Genomic DNA, 25,852 nt, shown 5'->3' on the forward strand with positions numbered 1-25,852 from the left:
TGACAGAAATATAGGTTGCTTCACAACCTAGGGCAAAAACTGCCACATGGACATGACACATAGGCAAAACTGATGAGGTGGCGCCTAGTCATAGCAACCCACCACAATTTACAAGGCTATGACCATCTATATTGGTCGTTAACAACTAGAAATAAGGCAACGGACTAGCGCTATTTGCTTTATGACCATTTCATGTAAGGGAATTACGACCTTTCTGACCAAAATGGTTGCAATGGTTTAGGGTTTGGAGCCCCCCGAACAGCTTTTGACCAATTGGTCTGAAATGGTCATAAATCTATGACCATTTCTTCCAAGGTCACTAATAGAAGGTCACTAGTTGACATATTTCTTGTAGTGCTACCCCAAGTATTTGACGGATAAGAAGGATGGCAAAGTGAAAGGTATATTTGATATACATGTTATTGATATGTACCTTACTAATGCTCGTAGTAGCGTCTGGGTATTTGATACTGGTTCTGTTGCTCACATTTGCAACTCGAAACAGGGGCTACAGATTAAACAAAGATTGGCTAAGGACGAGGTGACGATACACGTCGGAAATGGTTCCACGGTCGATGTGATCGCCGTCGGCACACTACCTCTACATATACCTTAGGAATTAGTTTTAGACCTGAATAATTGTTATTTGGTGCCAGCGTTGAGCATGAACATTATATCTGGATCTTGTTTGATGCGAGACGGTTATTCATTTAAATCAGAGAATAATGGTTGTTCTATTTACACGAGTAATATCTTTTATTGTCATGCACCCTTAATGAGTGGTCTATTTTTGTTGAATCTCGATCGTAGTGATACACATATTCATAATATTGAAGCTAAAAGATGCAAAGCTAATAATGATAGTGTAACTTATTTGTGGCACTGTCGTTTAGGTCATATTGGTGTAAAGCGCATGAAGAAACTCCATACTGATGGGCTTTTGGAATCACTTGATGCTTGTGAACCATTCCTCATGGGCAAGATGACTAAGACTCCGTTCTCCGGAACAATGGAGCGAGCCACTGACTTATTGGAAATAATACATATAGATGTATGCAGTCCAATGAGTGTTGAGGCTCGCGGCGGGTATCGTTATTTTCTAACATTCACAGATGATTTGAGCAGACATGGGTATATCTATTTAATGAAACATACGTCCAAAACATTTGAAAACTTCAAAAAAATTCAGAGTGAAGTGGAAAATCATCGTAACAAGAAAATAAAGTTTCTATGATCTGATCGCAGAGGCGAATATTTGAGTTATGAGTTTGGTCTTCATTTGAAACAATGTGGAATAGTTTCGCAAGTCACGCCACCTGGAACATGACAGCATAATGGTGTGTCCGAACGTTGTAACCGTACTTTATTAGATATGGTGTGATCTATGATATCTCTTACCGATTTACCACTATCGTTCTGGGGTTATACTTTAGAGACAGTTGTATTAAATAGGGCACCATCTAAATCCGTTGAGACGACACCATATGAACTATGGTTTGGCAAGAAACCCAAGCTGTCGTTTCTTAAAGTTTGGGGTTGCGATGCTTATGTGAAAAAGTTTCAGCCTGATAAGCTCGAACCCAAATCGGAGAAATGTGTCTTCATAGGATACCCAAAGGAAACTGTAGGGTACACCATCTATCATAGATCCAAACGCAAGATACGTTGCTAAGAATGGATCCTTTCTAGAGGAGTTTCTCTCAAAAGAAGTGAGTGGGCGGAAATTAGAACTAGATGAGGTAGTTGTACCTTCTCTCGAATTGGAAAATGGTTCATCACAAAATCAGTTCCAGTGATTCCTACACCAATTAGTGAGGAAGCTAATGATGATGATCATGAAACTTAAGATCAAGTTACTACCGAACCTCATAGGTCAACCAGAGTACAGTCCGCACTAGCGTGGTACGGTAATCCTGTTCTGGAAGTCATGTTATAAACTATGACGAACCTACGAACTATGAGGAAGCAATGATGAGCCTAGATTCTGCGAAATGTCTTGAGGCCATGAAATCTGAGATGGGATCCATGTATGAGAACAAAGTATGGACTTTGGTTAACTTGCCCAATGATTGACAAGCCATAGATAATAAATGGATATTCAAGAAGAAGACTTACACTGGCGGTAATGTTACTGTCTACAAAGCTCAACTTGTTGCGAAAGGTTTTCGACAAGTTCAAGGAGTTGACTGCGATGAGACCTTCTCACCCATAGCGATGCTTAAGTCCGTCCGAATCATGTTAGCAATTGCCGCATTTTATGATTATAAAATTTGGCAAATGGATGTCAAAACTGCATTCCTTAATGGATTCCTTAAAGAAGAGTTGTATATGATGCAACCAGAAGGTTTTGTCGATCCTAAAGGTGCTAACAAAGTATGCAAGCTCCAGCGATCTATTTATGGACTGGTGCAAGCCTGTCGGAGTTGGAATATACGCTTTGATAGTGTGATCAAAGCATATGGTTTTATACAGACTTTTGCAGAAGCATGTATTTACAAGAAAGTGAGTGGGAGCTCTGTAGAATTTCTAATATTATATGTGGATGACATATTGTTGATTGGAAATAATACAGAATTTCTGGATAGCATAAAAGGATACTTGAATAAGAATTTTTCAATGAAAGACCTCGGTGAAGATGCTTATATATTAGGCATAAAGATCTATAGAGATAGATCAAGACGCTTAATTGGACTTCCACAAAGCACATACCTTGATAAAGTTTTGAAGAAGTTCAAAATGGACCAGTCAAAGAAAGGGTTCTTGCCTGTGTTACAAGGTGTGAAGTTGACTCAGACTCAATGACCGACCAGTACAGAAGATAGAGAGAAAATGAAAGTCATTCCCTATGCCTTAGCCATATGTTCTATCATGTATGCAATGTTGTGTACCAGACCTGATGTGTGCCTTGCTATAAGTTTAGCAGGGAGGTACCAAAGTAATCCAGGAGTCGATCACTGTCAGTGGTCAAGAACATCCTGAAATACCTGAAATTGACTAAGGATATGTTTCTCGTTTATGGAGGTGACAAAGGGCTTGTCGTAAATGGTTACGTCGATGCAAGATTTGACACTGATCTGGATGACTCTAAGTCGCAACCCGGATACATATTTATATTGAATGGTGGAGTAACAAGCAGAGCTCGTGGCGGGATCTACGTGTGAAGCGGAGTACATAGCTGCTTCGGAAGAAGCAAATGAAGGAGTTCATATCTGATCTAGGTGTAATACCTAGTGCATCGGGTCCAATGGAAATCTTTTGCGACAATACTGGAGCAATTGCTTTAGTGAAAGAAATCCAGATTTCACAAGAGGACCAAACACATCAAGAGACGCTTCAACTCCATCCACGATCAAGTCAAGGAGGGAGACATAGAGATTTGCAAAATACATACGGATCTGAATGTTGCAGACCCATTGACTAAGCCTCTCCCATGAGCAAAACATGATCAGCACCAAGACTCCATGGGTGTTAGAATCACTACTATAATCTAGATTATTGACTCTAGTGCAAGTGGGAGACTGAAGGAAATATGCCCAAGAGGAAATAATAAAGTTGTTATTTATATTTCCTTCTATCATGATAAATGTTTATTATTCATGCTAGAATTGTATTAACCGGAAACTTGATACATGTGTGAATACATAGATAAAGCACACACATAGATAAAGCAAAGTGTCAGTAGTATGCATCTACTTGGCTATCTCGTTAATCAAAGATGGTTAAGTTTCCTGACCATAGACATGTGTGGTCATTTGATGAACGGGTCACATCATTAGGAGAATGATGTGACGGACAATGCCCATCCGTTAGCTTAGAATAATGATCGTTTAGTTTTATAGCTAATGCTTTCTTCATGACTTATACATATTCCTCTAACTATGTGATTATGCAACTCCAGAATACCGGAGGAACACCTTGTGTGATATCAAACGTCACAACATAACTGGGTGATTATAAAGATGCTCTACAGGTGTCTCCGAAGGTGTTTGTTGGGTTGGCATAGGTCAAGATTAGGATTTGTCACTCCGAGTATCAGAGAGGTATCTCTAGGACCTCTTGGTAATGCACATCACTAGAAGCCTTGCAAGCAATGTGACTAATTAGTTAGTTATGTGATTATGCATTACGGAACGAGTAAAGAGAATTGCCGGTAACGATATCGAACTAGGTATGAGGATACCGATGATCGAATCCCAGGCAAGTAACGTACCAGTGATAAAGGGAATAACATATGTTGTTATTACGGTTTGACTGATAAAGATCTTCATAGAATATGTAGGAACCAATATGAGCATCCAGGTTTCGCTGTTAGTTATTGATCAGAGATGTGTCTCGGTCATGTCTACATAGTTCTCGAACCCGTAGGGTCCGCACGCTTAATGTTCGATGATGATTTGTATTATGCGTTATGTGTTTTGGTGACCGGAGATTGTTTGGAGTCCTAGATGAGATCACGGATATGATGAGGAGTCTCAAAATAGTCGAGAGGTAAAGATTGATATATGGGACAAAGGTATTCGGACACCGGAATAGTTTCGGGACATTTTGGATATTTATCGGGGTACTGAGGGGTCACCGGAACCTCCCGGGGAAGTAATGGGCCTTGATGGGCCATAGGGGAGAAAGAGAGGGGAGGCCGCAGGGTGGCGCCCCCCCAACGGAGTCCGAATTGGACAAGGGGGAGGGGGCGCGGCCCCTTTCCTCTTTCCCCTTGGTGGCCGGCCTCCTCCTCCCCTCCTTTATATACGGGGGCAGGGGTACCCCAAAGCACAACAGTTATTCTCTTACCTGTGTGCGATGCCCCCTCCACAGTTTACTGCTCCGGTCATAGCGCCGTAGTGCTTAGGCGAAGCCCTGCGCAGATCACATCACCGTCACCATGCCATCGTGCTGACGAAACTCTCCCTTGACCCTTTGCTGGATCAAGAGTTCGAGGGACATCATCGAGTTGAACGTGTGCTGAACTCAGAGATGACGTACGTTCGGTACTAGATCGGTTGGATCGTGAAGACGTTCGACTACATCAACCGCGTTAACCTAACGCTTCCGCTTTCGGTCTACGAGGGTACATGGACACACTCTCTCCCTCTCGTTGCTATGCATCTCCTAGATAGATCTTACGTGATCGTAAACTTTTTTTTGAAATTGCATGCTACGTTCCCCAACACCCATTGCGCTACCCAAATAGATACAATCCGGGTAAAAAAGTCGTCTGTTTGGGGTCGTGTGCTAGAGTTGGCCTAATGATTTGGGGAGGAGGGAGGGAGGGAGAGAGAGAGGGGGGGGTCTAGGAGGAGGAGGAGAGATAGGATATAATAAATTTGTACACCGACGTGTGGGGCTCATATGTATGTTGGGAATAGGACATCAAGGAACCGCAAGAGAAGCTCCCATAATAATCTGAAAAATGATATTGTGCTGGCTAAATACCGCCTTTTTTTCAAGATCACACAAGAGAGTTGCGTGCCTTTTGTATTAAGGTAGAAGTGAAAAGAAGTTACAGTGTGGCCATTGTTGTTACAACCATGGACACACTGTTTGTCAAGCTATATGAAGACAGAGGCCAGTAGAGGGGTGGGGAAAGAACACACTATTGATCCTTACGCGATCCCACATGACTATTATGTGCGAGCTTCCAGAAAGCGAATTCAGCGCGGATCTTGACTAGCACCGGGGAAGGTAGACATGTTATCTTTTCGAAAACTCTATTATTTCTCTCCAACCAAATGTGTCGCATAGTCAGAATGACAAGGGAGTTGAGTTCCTTCCTGGTAGCTGACAGCGTCACCATCGATAGACTAGACCACCAAGTGATGAGTGAGGAATCACCAGAGGGAGTGAACGGTGCAGGCGTAGTGGCAGCAGCGTGTTGTACCAGACCTCCCGCACAAAGGGACACTTGAGAAGGTGTTTTGCTGTTTCCTGCTGCTGGCAGCACATGAAGCAGCTGTGCGGGTGATCCAAGTGTCGCGCCGCTAGCCGATCTCACGTCCACAAATGATTCTGCAATTCAACCAAGCAAAGATTATGAGTTCCAGCGGTACCCAAGATGTCTAAAGCTCGTGCACATAGGGGAAGAATTCTCTACGAAGGAAAAAGGAACCATAGGTGGATCTGTCCTAATAGACGATGTTTGAGGTAGGCACCAGGACAACACGTCGTCACAATTCCGTAGAGTGGTGTTTTGGATCTGCAGCCAGAGCTCAAGGAACTCCGCAAGGGAAGGTATGGAAGGCATTCTTTTGATGTCGTCCACCCATGAGTTATTTGGCAGGGCATCCGCCATCGTGCGCCTCTAGTTGGCAGGCTCGGTGTAGGAGGTCATGTTTGGGGCCAGTTGCTCGATGCTACGACCATCCAACCACTTGTCAGTCTAGGCGAAAAGCTTAGGGTCGTTGCCAAGCAAGCACTTAAGCGTGGTGCCGAAGATGCCCTCGGCCTCCTTGGTGACCACCAGAGGCAAGCCAACACGGGGCTTGTCCTCGCACACTCTCTAGATCCAACACCACTGCACATCTAGGTATTGGTTGAGAAGGAACCCGTTGTGGACACCTAGGCCGCCATATTCCTTGAGAGAGTATGCCATCTTCCAATCAACCAAGCAGCTGCCACCCAATGTGTGTTCATGACAAGTGACAAGTAACAAAAGTAAGAAGGTGCAGCAAGGTGTCCCAATCCTTACTATTGCTAAGGACAAGCCAGAATTACTTCTTACAGTGATTAGAACATTCTCAAGGACACAAGAAAATTTCATCTAGTTACTTTCACCACGATTCATTCATCCATGTTCATTGCTTTGATAAGTTGTCATGTGGGTGGATCAAAGCTAAGGTGATATTCTTACTTGAACAAACAACCTACTTATGATTACCCCCTCTCATAAGAACCCACAACTACAAGAGAAGAATTTCAATAAATCTAACCATCTGATGAAATATATGGATCCAAAACAGCCCCTTACAGAACAACTAATAAACTGGGGATTAGATTTTGTACTCCTGCAACCCATCATGTACAAACTAATTCCACGATGGCTTATGATACTTGTTAGCTGCGTTGGGATTTCCTCGAAGAGCAGAGGATGATGCGGTACAGTAGAGATAACTGTTTCCCCCAGTTAAGAACCAAGGTTATCAATCCAGTAGGAGAACCACGCGAAACCTCGTGAATAGCACCTACACACAAAATAACAAATACTTGCAACCAACGCAAACAAGGGGTTGTCAATCCCTTGGCGGTTAATTGCAAGGATCAAATTTCATGTGATAAATAGGTAATCAAAAACACAAAATAAAATAAACATAAATAAATTGCAGCAAAATATTTTTGTATTTAATATATGATAAATATAGACCTGGGGCCATAGCTTTCACTAGAGGCTTGTCTCTTAAACATAGCATACGGTGGGTCAACAAATTACTATTGGGCAATTGATAGAAAAGCACATAGTTATGACGATATTCAAGGCAATGATCATGTATATAGGCATAACGTCTGAGACAAGTAGACCGACTCCTGCCTGCATCTACTACTATTACTCCACGCATCGACCGCTATCCAACATGCATCTAGGGTATTAAGTTCATAAAGAACGGAGTAACGCCTTAACCAAGATGACATGATGTAGACAAAGTAAACTCAATCAATATGAATAAACTCCATCATTTTATCCTTAATGACAGCAATGCACATACGTGTCTTGTCCCTTTCTGTCACAGGGATATAGAGCACCATAGGATTGAACCCATTACAAAGCACCTCTCCAATTGCAAGATAAATCAATCTAGTTGCCCAAACCAAATCAATAGATTGGGGAGAAATACGAAACTATAATAATCATGCATAAAAGAGTTCAGAGAAGACACAAATAATATTCATGAATAATCTGATCATAAACCCACAATTCATCGGATCCCAATAAACACACCGCAAAAAAAGATTACATCGAATAGAAATCCAAGACGTCGAGGAGAACATTGTATGGAAGATCAAAGAGAGAGAAGAAACCATATAGCTACTAGCTATGGACCCGTAGGTCTGTGGTAAACTACTCACACATCATCAGAAGGCGGCAAGGTTGATGCAGAAGCCCTCCGTGATTGATTCCCCCTCCAGCAGAGTACCAGAGAAGGCCTCCGGATGGGATCTCGCAAGAACAGAAACTTGCGGCGGAGGAAAAAGTATTTTCGGGTGGCTCCCTGATGTATTGGGAATACATGGGAATTTATAGCGCTAGAATTAGGCCAGGAGGTGCCACGAGGGGCCCACAGGCCTATAGGGTACGTTTGGCAGCTTGTCACTGCCTCATGGCACTTTAGGTCTTGTCTTGAAGCTTCTAGGGTCCCTTCTTGTCCAGAAAAAATTGCCAAAACATTTCGTAGCATTTGGACTCCGTTTGGTATGTGTCACCTTCCCCTAGGCCCAAGCATGATGAAGTGTTATGTAGTCGACGTTCACATGACACTACTAGAGAATGAACAACACAACACATCATCAAAACATTGAACAGCAACCAAATTCACATGATTACTTATAACAAGACTTCTCCCATGTCCTCAATAACAAATGAAACTATTCACAAATCATATTCATGTTCTTGATCAGAGGACATAAATATATGATGAACAATCTGAACATATAGCCTTCCACCAAGTAAACCAACTAATATCAACTACAGGATGTAATCCACACAACTAGCACCCCCATGTACCAATCTGAGGTTTTATACAAAGATTGAAATCAAGGGAAGAACTAGGGTTTGGAGATGAGATGGTGCTACTAAAGATGTTGCAACAAAGTAGAGAGGCCGTGCTTTCGGTGTTTAGTTCGAGGGACTGTTCGTGTATGGTTTGCGGAATCGTTCATCGATGGTTTGAGGGACTCCAAGTACGATATTCACCGACACGTTCTTCTTCCGCTGGAACTCGGTGACGATAACAATCATGACCCAACTGATGACCCACAAGTATAGGGGATCTATCGTAGTCCTTTCGATAAGTAAGATTGTCGAACCCAACGAGGAGCAGAAGGAAATGATAAGCGGTTTCCAGCAAGGTATTCTCTGCAAGTATTGAAATAAGTTGTAACAGATAGTTTTGTGATAAGATAATTTGTAACGAGCAACAAGTAACAAAAGTAAATAAGGTGCAGCAAGGTGGACCAATCCTTTTTGTAGCAAAGGACATGCCTGGACAAACTCTTATAAGATGTAAAGCGCTCCCGAGGACACATGGGAATATCGTCAAGCTAGTTTTCATCATGTTCATATGATTCGCATTCGGTACTTTGATAATTTGGTATGTGGGTGGACCGGTGCTTGGGTGCTGTCCTTACTTGGACATGTTGGGGAACGTAGTAATTTCAAAAAATTCCTATGCACACGCAAGATCATGGTGATGCATAGCAACAAGAGGGGAGAGTGTTGTCTACGTACCCTCGTAGACCGGCAACGGAAGCGTTGACACAACGTAGAGGAAGTAGTCATACGTCTTCCCGATCCGACCGATCCAAGTACCGAACGTACGGCACCTCCGAGTTCTGCACACGTTCAACTCGGTGTCGTCCCTCGAGCTCCGATCCAGCAAAGTGTTGAGGGAGAGTTTCGTCAGCACGACGGCGTGATGACGGTGATGATGTTCTACCAACACAGGGCTTCGCCTAAGCACCGCTAGGATATGACCGAGGTGGAATATGGTGGAAGGGGGCACCGCACACGGCTAAGGAACGATCACGAAGATCAACTTGTGTGTCATGGGGTGCCCCCTTGCCCCCGTATATAAAGGAGGGAGAGGGGGAGGTGCGGCCGGCCCAAGGGGTGCGCCTGGAGGAGTCCTACTCCCACCGGGCGTAGGACTCCTCCCTCTTGCCTTGTTGGAAAAGGAAGGGGGAAGGGAGAAAGAGGAAAGGGGGGCGCCGCCCCCCCCCCCTTCCTTGTCCTATTCGGACTAGGGGGGAGGGGGGCACGGCCTGCCCTGGCCGGCCCTCCTCTTCTCCCTTAGGGCCCATGTAGGCCCAATAACCCCCGGGGAGTTCCGGTAACCCCCCGGTACTTCGGTAAAATCCCGATTTTACCCAGAACGTTTCCGATATCCAAATATAGGCTTCCAATATATCAATCTTTATGTCTTGGCCAATTTGAGATTCCTCGTCATGTCCGTGATCACATCCGGGACACCAAACAACCTTCGGTACATCAAAACACAAAAACCCTAATTACGATTGTCACCGAACTTTAAGCGTGTGGACCCTACGGGTTCGAGAACTATGTAGACATGACCGAGACACGTCTCCGGTCAATAACCAATAGCGGAACCTGGATGCTCATATTGGCTCCTACATATTCTACGAAGATCTTTATCAGTCAGACCGCATAACAATATACGTTGTTCCCTTTGTCATCGGTATGTTACTTGCCCGAGATTCGATCGTCAGTATCTCAATACCTAGTTCAATCTCGTTACCGGCAAGTCTCTTTACTCGTTCAGTAATACATCATACCGCAACTAACTTATTAGTTGCAATGCTTGCAAGGCTTGAGTGATGTGCATTACCGAGAGGGCCCAGAGATACCTCTCCGATAATCGGAGTGACAAATCCTAATCTCGAAATACTCCAACCCAATAAATACCTTCGGAGACACCTGTAGAGCACCTTTATAATCACCCAGTTACATTGTGACGTTTGGTAGCACACAAAGTGTTCCTCCGGTAAACGGGAATTGCATAATCTCATAGTCATAGGAACATATATAAGTTATGAAGAAAGCAGTAGCAACAAACTAAACGATCAAGTGCTAAACTAATGGAATGGGTCAAGTCAATCACATCATTCTCCTAATGATGTGATCGTGTTAACCAAATAACAACTCATGTCTATGGTTAGGAAACATAACCATCTTTGATCAATGAGCTAGTCAAGTAGAGGCATACTAGTGACACTCTGTTTGTCTATGTATTCACACATGTATTATGTTTCCGGTTAATAGAATTCTAGCATGAATAATAAACATTTATCATGATACAAGGAAATAAATAATAACTTTATTATTGCCTCTAGGGCATATTACCTTCAGTCTCCCAGTTGCACTAGAGTCAATAATCTAGATTACACAGTAATGATTCTAACACCCATGGAGCCTTGGTGCTGATCATGTTTTGCTCGTGGAAGAGGCTTAGTCAGCGGGTCTGCAACATTCAGATCCGTATGTATCTTGCAAATTTCTATGTCTCCCACTTGGACTAAATCCCGAATGGAATTGAAGCATCTCTTGATGTGCTTGGTTCTCTTGTGAAATCTGGATTCCTTTGCCAAGACAATTGCACCAGTATTGTCACAAAGGATTTTCATTGGACCCGATGCACTAGGTATGACACCTAGATCGGATATGAACTCCTTCATCCAGACTCCTTCATTTGCTGCTTCCGAAGCAGCTATATACTCCGCTTCACATGTTGATCCTGCCACGACGCTTTGTTTAGAACTGCACCAACTTACAGCTCCACCGTTTAATGTAAACACGTATCCGGTTTGCGATTTAGAATCGTCCGGATCAGTGTCAAAGCTTGCATCAACGTAACCATTTACGATGAGCTCTTTGTCACCTCCATATATGAGAAACATATCCTTAGTTTTTTTCAGTTACTTCAGGATGTTCTTGACCGCTGTCCAGTGATCCACTCTTGGATTACTTTGATACCTCCCTGCTAGACTTATAGCAAGGCACACATCAGGTCTGGTACACATCATTGCATACATGATAGAGCCTATGGCTGAAGCATAGGGAACATCTTTCATTTTCTCTCTATCTTCTGCAGTGGTCGGACATTGAGTCTTACTCAACATCACACCTTATAACACAGGCAAGAACCCTTTCTTTGCTTGATCCATTTTGAACTTCTTCAAAACTTTGTCAAGGTATGTGCTTTGTGAAAGTCCAATTAAGCGTCTTGATTTATCTCTATAGATCTTAATGACCAATATGTAAGCAGCTTCACCGAGGTCTTTCATTGAAAAACTCTTATTCAAGTATCCCTTTATGCTATCTAGAAATTCTATATTATTTCCAATCAATAATATGTCATCCACATATAATATCAGAAATGCTACAGAGCTCCCACTCACTTTCTTGTAAATACAGGCTTCTCCAAAAGTCTGTATAAAACCAAATGCTTTGATCACACTATCAAAGCGTTTATTCCAACTCCAAGAGGCTCGCACCAGTCCATAAATGGATCGCTGGAGCTTGCACACTTTGTTAGCTCCCTTTGGATCGACAAAACCTTCTGGTTGCATCATATACAACTCTTCTTGCAGAAATCCATTCAGGAATGCAGTTTTGACATCCATTTACCAAATTTCATAATCATAAAATGCGGCAATTGCTAACATGATTCAGACAGACTTAAGCATCGCTACAGGTGAGAAGGTCTCATCGTAGTCAATCCCTTGAACTTGTCGAAAACCTTTCGCAACAAGTCGAGCTTTGTAGACAGTAACATTACCATCAGCGTCAGTCTTCTTCTTGAAGATCCATTTATTCTCAATTGCTTGCCGATCAACGGGCAAGGCAACCAAAGTCCACACTTTGTTCTCATACATGGATCCCATCTCAGATTTCATGGCTTCTAGCAATTTTGCGGAATCTGGGCTCACCATCGCTTCTTCATAGTTCGTAGGTTCATCATGATCTAGTAGCATGACTTCCAGAACAGGATTACCATACCACTCTGGTGCGGATCTTACTCTGGTTGATCTACGAGGTTTGGTAGTAACTTGATCTGAAGTTTCATGATCATTATCATTAGCTTCCTCACTAATTGGTGTAGGTGTCATAGAAACCGATTTCTGTGATGTACTGCTTTCCAGTAAGGGATCAGGTACAGTTACCTCATCAAGTTCCACTTTTCTCCCATTCACTTCTTTCGAGAGAAACTCCTTCTCTAGAAAAACTCCGAATTTAGCAACAAAAGTCTTGCCTTCAGATCTGTGATAGAAGGTGTACCCAACAGTCTCCTTTGGGTATCCTATGAAGACACATTTCTCTGATTTGGGTTCGAGCTTATCAGGTTGAAGCTTTTTCACATAAGCATCGTAGCCCCAAACTTTCAGAAACGACAACTTTGGTTTCTTGCTAAACCACAGTTCATAAGGCGTCGTCTCAACGGATTTCGATGGTGTCCTATTTAACTTGAATGCAGCCGTCTCTAAAGCATAACCCCAAAATGATAGCGGTAAATCAGTAAGAGACATCATAGATCGCACCATATCTAATAAAGTATGATTACGACGTTCGGAACGCTGTGGTGTTCCGGGTGGCGTGAGTTGCGAAACTATTCCGCATTGTTTCAAATGTAGACCAAACTCGTAACTCAAATATTCTCCTCCACGATCAGATCGTAGAAACTTTATTTTCTTGTTATGATGATTTTCAACTTCACTCTGAAATTCTTTGAACTTTTCAAATGTTTTAGACTTATGTTTCATTAAGTAGATATACCCATATCTGCTTAAATCATCTGTGAAGGTGAGAAAATAACGATATCCGCCACGAGCCTCAACATTCATTGGACCACATACATCTGTATGTATGATTTCCAAACAAATCCGTTGCTCTCTCCATAGTACCGGAGAACAGTGTTTTAGTCATCTTACCCAAGAGGCACGGTTCGCAAGTACCAAGTGATTCATAATCAAGTGGTTCCAAAAGTCCATCAGTATGGAGTTTCTTCATGCGCTTTACACCGATATGACCTAAATGGCAGTGCCACAAATAAGTTGCACTATCATTATCAACTCTGCATCTTTTGGTTTCAACATTATGAATATGTGTATCACCACTATCGAGATTCATCAAAAATAGACCACTCTTCAAGGGTGCATGACCATAAAAGATATTACTCATATAAATAGAACAACCATTATTCTATGATTTAAATGAATAACCGTCTCGCATCAAACAAGATCCAGATATAATGTTCATGCTCAATGCTGGCACCAAATAACAATTATTTAGGTCTAATACTAATCCTGAATGTAGATGTAGAGGTAGCGTGCCGACCGCGATCACATCGACTTTGGAACCATTTCCCACGCGCATCGTCACCTCGTCCTTAGCCAATCTCCGCTTAATCCATAGCCCCTATTTCGAGTTGCAAATGTTAGCAACAGAACTAGTATCAAATACCCAGGTGCTACTGCAAGCATTAGTAAGGTACATATCAATAACATGTATATCACATATACCTTTGTTCACTTTGCCATCCTTCTTATCCGCCAAATACTTGGGGCAGTTCCACTTCCAGTGACCTATTTGCTTGCAGTAGAAGCACTCAATCTCAGGCTTAGGTCCAGACTTGGGTTTCTTCTCCTGAGCAGCAACTTGTTTTCTATTCTTCTTGAAGTTCCCTTTCTTCTTCCCTTTGCCCTTTTTCTTGAAACTGGTGGTCTTATTGACCATCAACACTTGATGCTCCTTCTTGATTCTACCTCCGTGGCTTTTAGCATCGCGAAGAGCTCAAGAATAGTCTTATTCATCCCTTGCATATTATAGTTCATCACGAAGCTTTTGTAGCTTGGTGGCAGTGATTGAAGAACTCTATCAATGACACTATCAAGAGGAAGATTAACCCCTAGTTGAGTCAAGTGATTATGATACCCAGACATTTTGAGTATATGTTCACTGACAGAACTATTCTCCTCCATCTTGCAGCTATAGAACTTATTGGAGACTTCGTATCTCTCAATCCGGGCATTTGCTTGAAATATTAACTTCAACTCCTGGAACATCTCATATGCTCCATGACGTTCAAAACATCGTTGAAGATCCTGTTCTAAGCCGTAAAGCATGGCACACTGAACTATTGAGTAGTCATCAGCTTTGCTCTGCCAGACATTCATAACATCTGCTGTTGCTCCTGCAGCAGGCTTGGCACTTAGCGGTGCTTCCAGGACGTAATTCTTCTGTGAAGCAATGAGGATAATCCTCAAGTTACGGACCCAGTCCGTGTAATTGCTACCATCATCTTTCAACTTTGCTTTCTCAAGGAACGCATTAAAATTCAATGGAACAACAAGACGAGCCATCTATCTACAATCAAACATAGACAAGCAAGATACTATCAAGTACTAAGTTCATGATAAATTTAAGTTCAATTAATCATATTAGTTAAGAACTCCCACTTAGAAAGATATCCCTCTAATCCTCTAAGTGATCACGTGATCCAGATCAACTAAACCATGTCCGATCATCACGCGAGATGGAGTAGTATCCATGGTGAACATCAATATGTTGATCATATCTACTATATGATTCACGCTCGACCTTTCGGTCTCCGTGTTCCGAGGCCATATCTGTTATATGCTAGGCTCGTCAAGTTTAACCTGAGTATTCCGCGTGTGCAACAGTTTTGCCCCTGTTGTATTTGAAATTAGAGCCTATCACACCCGATCATCACATGGTGTCTCAGGACGAAGAACTTTCGCAACGGTGCATACTCAGGGAGAACACTTATACTTTGATAATTTAGTGAGGGATCATCTTATAATGCTACCGTCAATCAAAGCAAGATAAGATGCATAAAAGATAAACATCACATGCAATCAATATAAGTGATATGATATGGCCATCATCATCTTGTACTTGTGATCTCCATCTCCGAAGTACCATCATGATCACCATCGTCACCGGCGCGACACCTTGATCTCCATTGTAGCATCGTTGTCGTCTTGCCAATCTTATGCTTCCATGACTATCGCTACCGCTTAGTGATAAAGTAAAGCATTACAGCGCGATTGTACTGCATACAATAAAGCGACAACCATATGGCTCCTGCCAGTTGCCGATAACTCGGTTACAAAACATGATCATCTCATACAATAAAATTTAGCATCATGTCTTGACCACATCACATCACAACATGCCCTGCAAAAACAAGTTAGACGTCCTCTACTTTGTTGTTGCAAGTTTTACGTGGCTGCTACGGGCTTAGCAAGAACTGTTCTTACCTACGCATCAAAACCACAACGATAGTTTGCCAAGTTGGTGCTGTTTTAACCTTCGCAAGGACCGGGCGTAGCCATACTTGGTTCAACTAAAGTTGGAGCAACTGACACCCGCCAGCCACCTGTGTGCAAAGCACGTCGGTAGAACCAGTCTCGCGTAAGCGTACGCGTAATGTCGGTTCGGGCCGCTTCATCCAACAATACCGCCGAACCAAAGTATGACATGCTGGTAAGCAGTATGACTTATATCGCCCACAACTCACTTGTGTTCTACTCGTGCATAACATCAACGCATAAAACCTAGGCTCGGATGCCACTGTTGGGGAACGTAGTAATTTCAAAAAAATTCCAACGCACACGCAAGATCATGGTGATGCATAGCAACGAGAGGGGAGAGTGTTGTCTACGTACCCTCGTAGACCGGCAACGGAAGCGTTGACACAATGTAGAGGAAGTAGTCGTACGTCTTCCCGATCCAACCGATCCAAGTACCGAACGTACGGCACCTCCGAGTTCTGCACACGTTCAAATCGGTGACGTCCCTCGAGCTCCGATCCAGCAAAGTGTTGAGGGAGAGTTTCGTCAGCACAACGGCGTGATGACGGTGATGATGTTTTACCGACGCAGGGCTTCGCCTAAGCACCGCTATGATATGACCGAGGTGGAATATGGTGGAAGGGGGCACCGCACACGGCTATGGAACAATCACAAAGATCAACTTGTGTGTCATGAGGTGCCCCCTTGCCCCCGTATATAAAGGAGGGAGAGGGGGAGGTGCGGCCGGCCCAAGGGGTGCGCCTGGAGGAGTCCTACTCCCACCGGGCGTAGGACTCCCCCCTCTTGCCTTGTTGGAAAATGAAGGGGGAAGGGAGAAAGAGGAAAGGGCCCCCCCCTTCCTTGTCCTATTCGGACTAGGGGGGAGGGGGTGCGCGGCCTGCCCTGGCCGGCCCTCCTCTTCTCCCTTAGGGCCCATGTAGGCCCAATAACCCCCATGGGGTTCCGGTAACCCCCCGGTACTTCAGTAAAATCCCGATTTTACCCAGAACGTTCCGATATCCAAATATAGGCTTCCAATATATCAATATTTATGTCTCGACCATTTCGAGACTCCTCGTCATGTCCGTGATCACATCCGGGACACCGAACAACCTTTGGTACATCAAAACACAAAAACCCTAATTACGATCGTCACCGAACTTTAAGTGTGCGGACCCTATGGGTTGGAGAACTATGTAGACATGACCGAGACACGTCTCCAGTCAATAACCAATAGCAGAACCTGGATGCTCATATTGGCTCCTACATATTCTACGAAGATCTTTATGGGTCAGACCGCATAACAATATGCGTTGTTCCCTTTGTCATCGGTATGTTACTTGCCCGAGATTCAATCATCGGTATCTCAATACCTAGTTCAATCTCGTTACCGGCAAGTCTCTTTACTCGTTCCGTAATACATCACCCCGCAACTAACTTATTAATTGCAATGCTTTCAAGGCTTGAGTGATGTGCATTATCAAGAGGGCCCAGAGATACCTCTCTGACAATCGGAGTGACAAATCCTAATCTCGATATACGCCAACCCAACAAATACCTTCAAAGACACCTGTAGAGCACCTTTATAATCACCCAGTTATGTTGTGATGTTTGGTAGCACACAAAGTGTTCCTCCGGTAAACGGGGGTTGCATTATCTCATAGTCATAGGAACATATATAAGTTATGAAGAAAGCAATAGCGACAAACTAAACGATCAAGTGCTAAGCTAATGGAATGGGTCAAGTCAATCACATCATTCTCCTAATGATGTGATCCCGTTAACCAAATAACAACTCATGTCTATGGTTAGGAAACATAACCATCTTTGATCAATGAGCTAGTCAAGTAGAGGCATACTAGTGACACTCTATTTGTCTATGTATTCACGCATGTATTATGTTTCCGGTTAATACAATTCTAGCATGAATAATAAACATTTATCATAATACAAGGAAATAAATAACAACTTTATTATTGCCTCTAGGGCATATTTCCTTTAGGACAAGCATCCCACTTATGATTAACCTCTATTGCAAGCATCCGCAACTACAACAAAAGTATTATGGTAAACCTAACCATAGCATGAAACATATGGATCCAAATCAGCCCCTTACGAAGCAACGCATAAACTAGGGTTTAAGCTTATGTCACTCTAGCAACCCCTCATCTACTTATTACTTCCCAATGCCTTCCTTTAGGCCCAAATAATGGTGAAGTGTCATGTAGTCGACATTCACATAACACCACTAGAGGAGAGACAACATACATCTCATCAAAATATCGAACGAATACCAAATTCACATGACTACTAATAGCAAGACTTCTCCCATGTCCTCAGGAACAAAAGTAACTACTCACAAAGCATAAACATGTTCATAATCAGAGGGGTATTAATATGCATATAGGATCTGAACATATGATCTTTCGCCAATTAAACCAACTAGCATAAACTACAAGGAGTAATTAACACTACTAGCAACCTACTAGCACCAATCCCGGACTTGGAGACAAGAATTGGATACAAGAGATGAACTAGGGTTTTGAGATGAGATGGTGTTGATGAAGATGTTGATGGAGATTGCCCTCTCCTGATGAGAGGAGCGTTGGTGATGACGATGGCGATGATTCCCCCTCCGGGGGGGAAGTTTCCCCGGCAGAACAGCTCCGCCAGAGCCCTAGATTGATTCAGCCAAAGTTCCGCCTCGTGACGGCGGAGTTTCGTCCGAGAAGATGGCTTATGGTTTTTTTCCCATCGGAAGACTCCATATAGCAGAAGATGGCCACCGGAGGGCCACCGGGGGGCCCACGAGGTAGGGGGCGCGCCCTGGGGGTAGGGCGCGCCCCCACCCTCGTGGGAAGGGTATGGCCCCCTGGTGAAGTTCTTGCTCTTAGTATTTTTTATATATTTGGAAAACATCTTCCGTGAAGTTTCAGGACTTTTGGAGTTGTGCAGAATAGGTCTCTAATATTTGCTCCTTTTCCAGCCCAGAATCCCAGTTGCAGGCATTCTCCCTCTTTATGTAAACCTTGTAAAATAAGAGAGAATAGGCATAAGTATTGTGACATAATGTGTAATAACAGCCCATAATGCAATAAATATCGATATAAAAGCATGATGCAAAATGGACGTATCACCAACCCATTACTGATCTTGGATGTGCGTAGGCGCAACTTTTTTGTTTTCTACTACGTTTCCCAACATGTTCATCACTAGAGTTGATGAGATGTAGCAGCTAGTCATGTCTCATATTGCGTAGGTCATCCACATTTGGAGTGCACCATTCTTCTGCCATAGACCGCCACAAAACGTGCGACTACGGGCAGCTACACAGAGTGTTCGATTGTGTCCTCGCATTCCACCCTGCAAACAACACAAATATCAATTTTTCCCAAAAGTTCTTTTTTGGTTGTTCACCATTGTTGCCAATAAATTCGAGACCACTCGTCAAGCAAACACATGTACCTTGGGGGCACGCCCCATAATGCCTTCCAGACGGCACGTGTGCCTTCCAATGCCTTGCCCATGGCGCACCGATTTGTTCTATTAAATTCGTGAAGGCCAACATAGTAAGCACTCCGCACGGTGAAGATACCACGTGGGTTTGGAGCTCATGCAAACATCGTCCAAGCGCTCCAACAAGGGGTTGATGTTGGTGATGCATTCGATGTCTGCCATGTTGAAATGATTCTGTAGCAGCAGCATGTTTCATTGTCCATTAGCATCCAGAAGCTCAGCCACCCGCTGCAATCTGCATGTGCCATGAGCGGTAGTAAGTCGATATGACAAAGGCCAGGGCAGCCAGGGGTCGCGCCATATACACACCCGCTCCCCATTTCCAACCTTCTAGGTGAGGCCCTTCTTGAGAAGTTCCATCCCATGTTGTATGGCATGCCACGTCGGGGATGCTTTACCTGCAAAAACAACGCCCTCAAGTTCACCGTTAGGATAGTATCTAGCCTTGAGTACCTGGGCGCATAGGGACTCTAGGTGCGTTAGAAGACGCCAAGCTTGGCCAGCAAGGAGGGCTTGGTTCAAAATCCTGAAATAGTGAAAACCAAGTCCAAATTGTGCCGTTGGCTGGGTCAATTCATCCCACAAGCCCACTGTGTCTTCCTCTTTCCTTATTTAGACACCCTCACCAAAAATTCCTGACAAGCCTTGTTAAGTCATCGCACATTGAACAAGGCAACTTGAAGACCCCCATAATGTATGTAGGAATTGCTCGTGCAATGTTTTTATCATTGTCTCCTTCGCATTCGATGACAATGTGTCAGCCCAAACTAAAATTCTGCTTGTGATGCTTTCCTATAGCATCCAGAACTTGCCTTTATGCATCCTACCATCTGGTGTTGGGTGTCCAAGGTACTTGCTGTCAAAGTGAGCTCTTTATACCTCCGGAATCTGTTTAACTTCCTGTTGTATGTGTACTAGACAACTTTCCCCAAACTGAATCGAGCATTTTTTAGGACTAATTAGCTGTCATGTAGCTCTCTCATAGCTCTTAATGACATTCTTAACCGATTGAGCTTGGACCGAGTAAGCCCTGAGAAAGAGAAGTGTGCCATCTGCAAATAGGAGATGTGACACCCCTGGCACCCGCGGACACACCTTACCCAAAATGATGGCATTGCCTTGCACACCCTGTCTTAGCAACGCAGATAGACCGTCAGCTAAAATAGGAATAAAAAAAGGAGATATGGGATCACCTTGCTGTAACCCTCAAGACGGTGCAAAGGAATCCAAGCAGGCTTCATTGAATTTAATGGAGTACCTCACCAAGATAACACATATCATAATCCACGTTGCCCACTGGTGAGCGAAGCCCAAGTTTTGCATCGCTTGCTCCAATAACACCCAATCAACACGATCATAAGCTTTTGACAGGTCAAGTTTATATGAACTAAAATTGTTAGTCGGGATCTTCTCATGCTGAGTATAATGAAGACATTCAAAGATTAGCAAAACATTATCTGTTATCAACCTTCAAAGTGCATTCAAAGGTACGAAAGCACTATGATACGGAGATATTATCTCGTTGAGTATCGGTTGTAGTCTATTATCTAGACACTTTGCAACTAATTTATAGATGACATTGCATAACCTAATAGGACGAAAATTAGATAGGCAAACTTGATCCTTTATTTTGTCATGCCACTGTCTGTTGCTTCTTTCTACTCAGATACAATCATTGTGGTTACTCTTCGTAGATCCTTTCGGGATTCGTGCCAAGAGCATTTGAGCTCGAGCAGGACTTTCAGGAACAATGTATATATACTGAAGTCTCAAGCCCATGCCAATTCCATTTCTGTTCTCAACGAACTTGATAGATAATAACTTACTGAAACTGAAAGTGACAAACTTAAAGATAATAACTTAACGTTTCTTCTTTTTTGAGAAAAATAACTTAACATTTCTGGAACAAAGAATAAATATATTTTGTTTGAGATGAAAATAATAGATAGATAGATAGATAGATTTTTTATGATAAAGGGTGAGATACATTATTTTTTTTGCGGGAAAAAAGGGTGAGATAGATAGATAGATAGATAGATAGATAGAGGAAACTACTAAAATTTGGGTACCGAGCATAAAAATTGGTTACCAGGGGCATTAACCGCAAATCACAGTACACCATGAGAAGTCGCCTTACCGGGCCAAAAAATTTAAAATTTTGAATTTGAATCAATTTGACTGAATTTTGGATGGATTTTATCTAGATTCAAAATTCATTTAAAATAATGGTTCAGTAACTGTCCGCCATTTTTGGTTACCGTGGTAACCAAATACCTCGGTGCCCCACGAGATTTTCTTTCATCCGGGATCCATTACCCTGGTTGGGGTCTGATCTTTCTGATACCGTTAAACTATGTGAAACTGATTGTTGTGACCCTATTGTTTGAATAATAAAAGCATCTTTTTTTGCGAGAGAATAATACAAGTATCTCCCCTGCAAAAACATGAATGAATGTACGGCCAATCTTTAAACTTACTACAAGGCTGGAACAATGGATATAGTGAAGTCTCAAGCCCAGCCCAATTCCATTTCTTTTAATTAGCAACAAACTTAACAGATAATAACCGACTCAAACTGAAATTGACACACCTTACATATAATAGCTTGGCACTCTTTCTGGAAAAAGAATAGATAGATAGAGGAAACTGCTAAAAATAGGGTACTGCTTGGCTGCTGGGCTAGGCCTTGAGTCCCACATCTCCCCAGTGCACTACAGGTTGAGAAACTCCGGCAGGGCACAGAGCCTCACGTCGCCACGGCACATCGGGCAAGTTGTCTCCTTGGAAAACCATGTGGAAATGCACTGGCTGTGGAACGGGTGCTTGCACGGCAGCTCCACGGCGGGCTGTCCCTCCAGCTCCAGCCCATCCAAGCAGATCGGGCAGTCGTCGGCCCTCTTGCTGCCGCCCAGCTCCCACTCCTTGCAAGCCATCAGGAGGGCCAGCTCGCCGTGTATGAACCGCTGATTCACCTCCATTGCGAAGCAGAAGGTGAAGCCGTAGCTGGCGTCGTCGCCGCGCGCCAGGCGGACGATCTGCGGCACGACGTCCGCCGGCACGACGGCGTCCCACTCGTCCTCGGGAAGGCCGAGCGCCCGGACCTGCGGCAGCTCCGCCAGCATCCCGCGGAGGGCCCAGCGGCAGGCGCCGTCGCTCTGGAGCGCGGAGAGGTCTCTGACGAGGAATGTGGTGGCGGTGTCGCTGCCATCCCAGATGTACTCCTGCTCCAGCACGTACGGGCGCTGGCCGTGCCCGCGGAAGTCCAGGGACCGCTTCACGTAGCACGTCACCATCACCGCGAGGTAGCCGGTGTTGGCCGGCGCGGGATCCTCGGAGAAGCAGATCGTGGTCGCCTCGACCTGGCGCACGACCACTGGGCCAGCGACGGCGGCGGGGCCGGCGGCATGCTTCGACATCGCCATAGCTGCACCGGGCTGATCCGAAGTGGCAAAGTTGTAGATGGTGTTGGTCACCGGGCGGTCGGCGGCGCTATATGTAATTGACGACCGGGCGGCGCGGGCGCGTACCGCTCTTATCAGTCGGAGAATGCTTCGCGCCCGCGGGAATTTTAATTGTTTTTCTTTTTAGGAAAGGAACGCGATGCAAACCAAACTATTCCCCGCTTCACACGGCCAGTCGGAGAATGCTTCGCGCCTGCGGTATTTAGCGCGAGTGAACCCAGCTTCGCCTCAAGCACCAGTAAAATGGGCCGGATATTTATGCGGCCCATTAGCATATATGTTTTTCTACTTCCAAAATAGCATTTCCTATTATCTTTAAAATATACTCCATCCGTCCAATAATATAAAAATGTTTTTGACACTTCTTTAAAATATACATTTTAGTGTTCGCTGTGATGGATGATATATAAAAAATAATAACAAATCAAGAGAAAATGTTTCGTTAACTCATTGTTTTTTTACATGGTAATACGTGTCTAATTTACATCATAAGGATCATAGTACAAGCCAGGTACATACCGACCTGACAAAACTGAAAAGACAGCAGAACAGTAGCCCTTGCACACAGGAACAGCAGCCAAGAAGTAAAATTACAAACAAGACCGAAGAATCCTCTAAGCTTGACACCAAAGCCTATCACCTGCCTCTGGCACCACCATAGCAGCCAGAAAAGGAGAAATGACAGATCACATCCACACCCGAGCTCGGCGCGGCTCCATCGCTGATATGCGGTTTTGCGGACCTCCAAGGTGGCTCGTCAATAAAGTCAAAGACATTGCCATTCCACGAATCAGACCGGGGCAACACCCCGGACACGCCATCGAACTCCAGATCTGGCACCCCCACCCAACTAAGACGTTGAAGGAGGAAATTATACCTGCCTGCCACAAACCACAAACCCAGCACACGATCCACCATCTTCCAGATGCCGCCGATCCAGACCATAATCTGCATCTGCTCCTGGACTACTTCCCAAGCTCCACGCCGACGCTGGAGCAAACGCCGTTGCAACAGTGGAGCCCGAGGACACAGGTCCATCACGAGGATGCCGCCGCCGCACCACCCTTACTTGAACAGACTAGTTTCTAAATCCACCCCAAAAGCGGATCGCCTCATTTGGGAAGGATCTGAAGATTTATTAGTCAGCGCCGCCATCACCACCACCGAAGCCAAGACTATGAACAACCCAAAACCCTAAGAAACTAATGCCTAAAACATTTCACACGCGTTGATCCGGCGAACCCCCTCACCACCAACGACCGAGGTCGTCGGCGGAGGGGGGATGCCTGAGAACGGCGGCGGGGGAAGGCGCCCTGGCGGCGGGAGGCGAGATCGCCTTTCTTTCTTCTCCTGGAGGAAAGAAAGTGATACGTGTTTTCAAGATCTGCTACGTGGATCGAACTAGATGCGTCTAACTCATTGTTTGTTCATATAGCTTCTTAGATTGGTATGTGTATATACCTAAAAATAGGTTGTTTGCGTTTCTAGTGAAAAGTATTCCAAAAAATCACAAGTTAAAATATTTTGTGATATAGTTTCCCGCCTGAGTGCAAAATAAAAAACTAAGGCCGGAGGAGTTGAAGTTTCAATAACGACGATACATGGCAATTAATCTGAAGCGTGACAATTCTGATGATTTTCCATGGTATTGGGGAATCGCAGGGTCCAAGTGTGTGTCATGGAAAACCAGTCTACCTAACTGTTCTAACATGGGGTGATCATGCATGTTGCTCTAGGCGAACGCACACCCTTTAATCGTAAGGTCAATAAGACCCAAGTGGTTGATCATTACATTAAAGATGAATATATCATTCATATTAGCTCCTGGTAGATTGTAGTTTCTAGTAGATCGTTAGAAGCTCTTCTCTCCAAGGAGAATCCGACTATAAAGTTAGTTGACAAGCTCTGGTCATATCGGTAGGAACCTTGTGGCACATGTTTGAAACACTTTCTACCCTGGCCTAGACGCCTAGTTAGCAAATGCATGTCTGCTAAATTTCAAACCCTGGTAAAAAACTATCAAGAGAAGGAAAATAAATATATTCCACATGGATCTTCAAGTGGAGATAATTATTACGCCCATCATTTTTTTTTGTTAGCTATGTAGATTTTGTTCGCTTTTGTTTGTCCTTTCGCCTGTTTTTGGTTTATAGATCATTATTTTTTTGGACTAACATATAATTTAGTGCCAACTGCTATTTTTAGTGTTTTTGATGCAAAAGAAAAAGGTCTAGGAAAAAATCACTTTCGAAATTTCATCGAAGGAGTTATATCAGCCAAAGAACCACTCTATCAGCCAAAGAACCACTAGAGGAGGCGAGGTGGCCAACACATTCATGGCCCATGCGGCCCAGGCCTAGGGCACTTGGAGGGGGCGTGTGGAGCCCCTGGTCACCGCCTCCAAGCACCTCATCACCCCGATCGCTTTATACCCCCCCCCCCCCACCACCACCACCACAAACCCTTAGCTTTTTCTGCCTCCACCTAGATGCAATCCGAGGGGATCCAATGAGGATTCCTTTTCCGATATTGTGATTGTGAGGGAGATCATCATCGACGACTTCTTCATCGACATTGTTGCTTGCTTGATTATGTGTGAGTTTCCCTCAGACTATTTGTCCATAAAAGTAGTTACGTGGCATCTTTATCTCTCTCGTTATTCAGTAAAAAGATAACATGAACTACCTACCATGATTATGATCAATTTGAACATGGTGTGTTTGTCACGGTGTGATGAATTGTTGTTTTGATTTTGTTTTGGTTATGTGAACATGATTTACAGAATGATATACTCTCGAGTCTTTTAGTTTATTCACTGGTTATGTTTTGATGAACGGCCT

At 43.9% G+C, this 25,852-nt stretch overlaps 1 protein-coding gene across 1 annotated transcript in view; it reads right to left on the minus strand.

The window, feature by feature from the left end:
• Positions 1-19,562, minus strand: part of LOC123057173 (uncharacterized) — a 35,629-nt gene extending 16,067 nt beyond the window's left edge. The window contains exon 1 of the mRNA XM_044480281.1: positions 19,501-19,562. Within this exon, the coding sequence (XP_044336216.1) occupies positions 19,501-19,562 (62 nt within the window). The remainder of the gene's footprint in view (positions 1-19,500) is intronic.
• Positions 19,563-25,852: the final 6,290 nt, after the last annotated feature.

This window comes from Triticum aestivum, chromosome 3A, assembly GCF_018294505.1.
Source record: "Triticum aestivum cultivar Chinese Spring chromosome 3A, IWGSC CS RefSeq v2.1, whole genome shotgun sequence".
Taxonomy (NCBI): Eukaryota; Viridiplantae; Streptophyta; class Magnoliopsida; order Poales; family Poaceae; genus Triticum; species Triticum aestivum.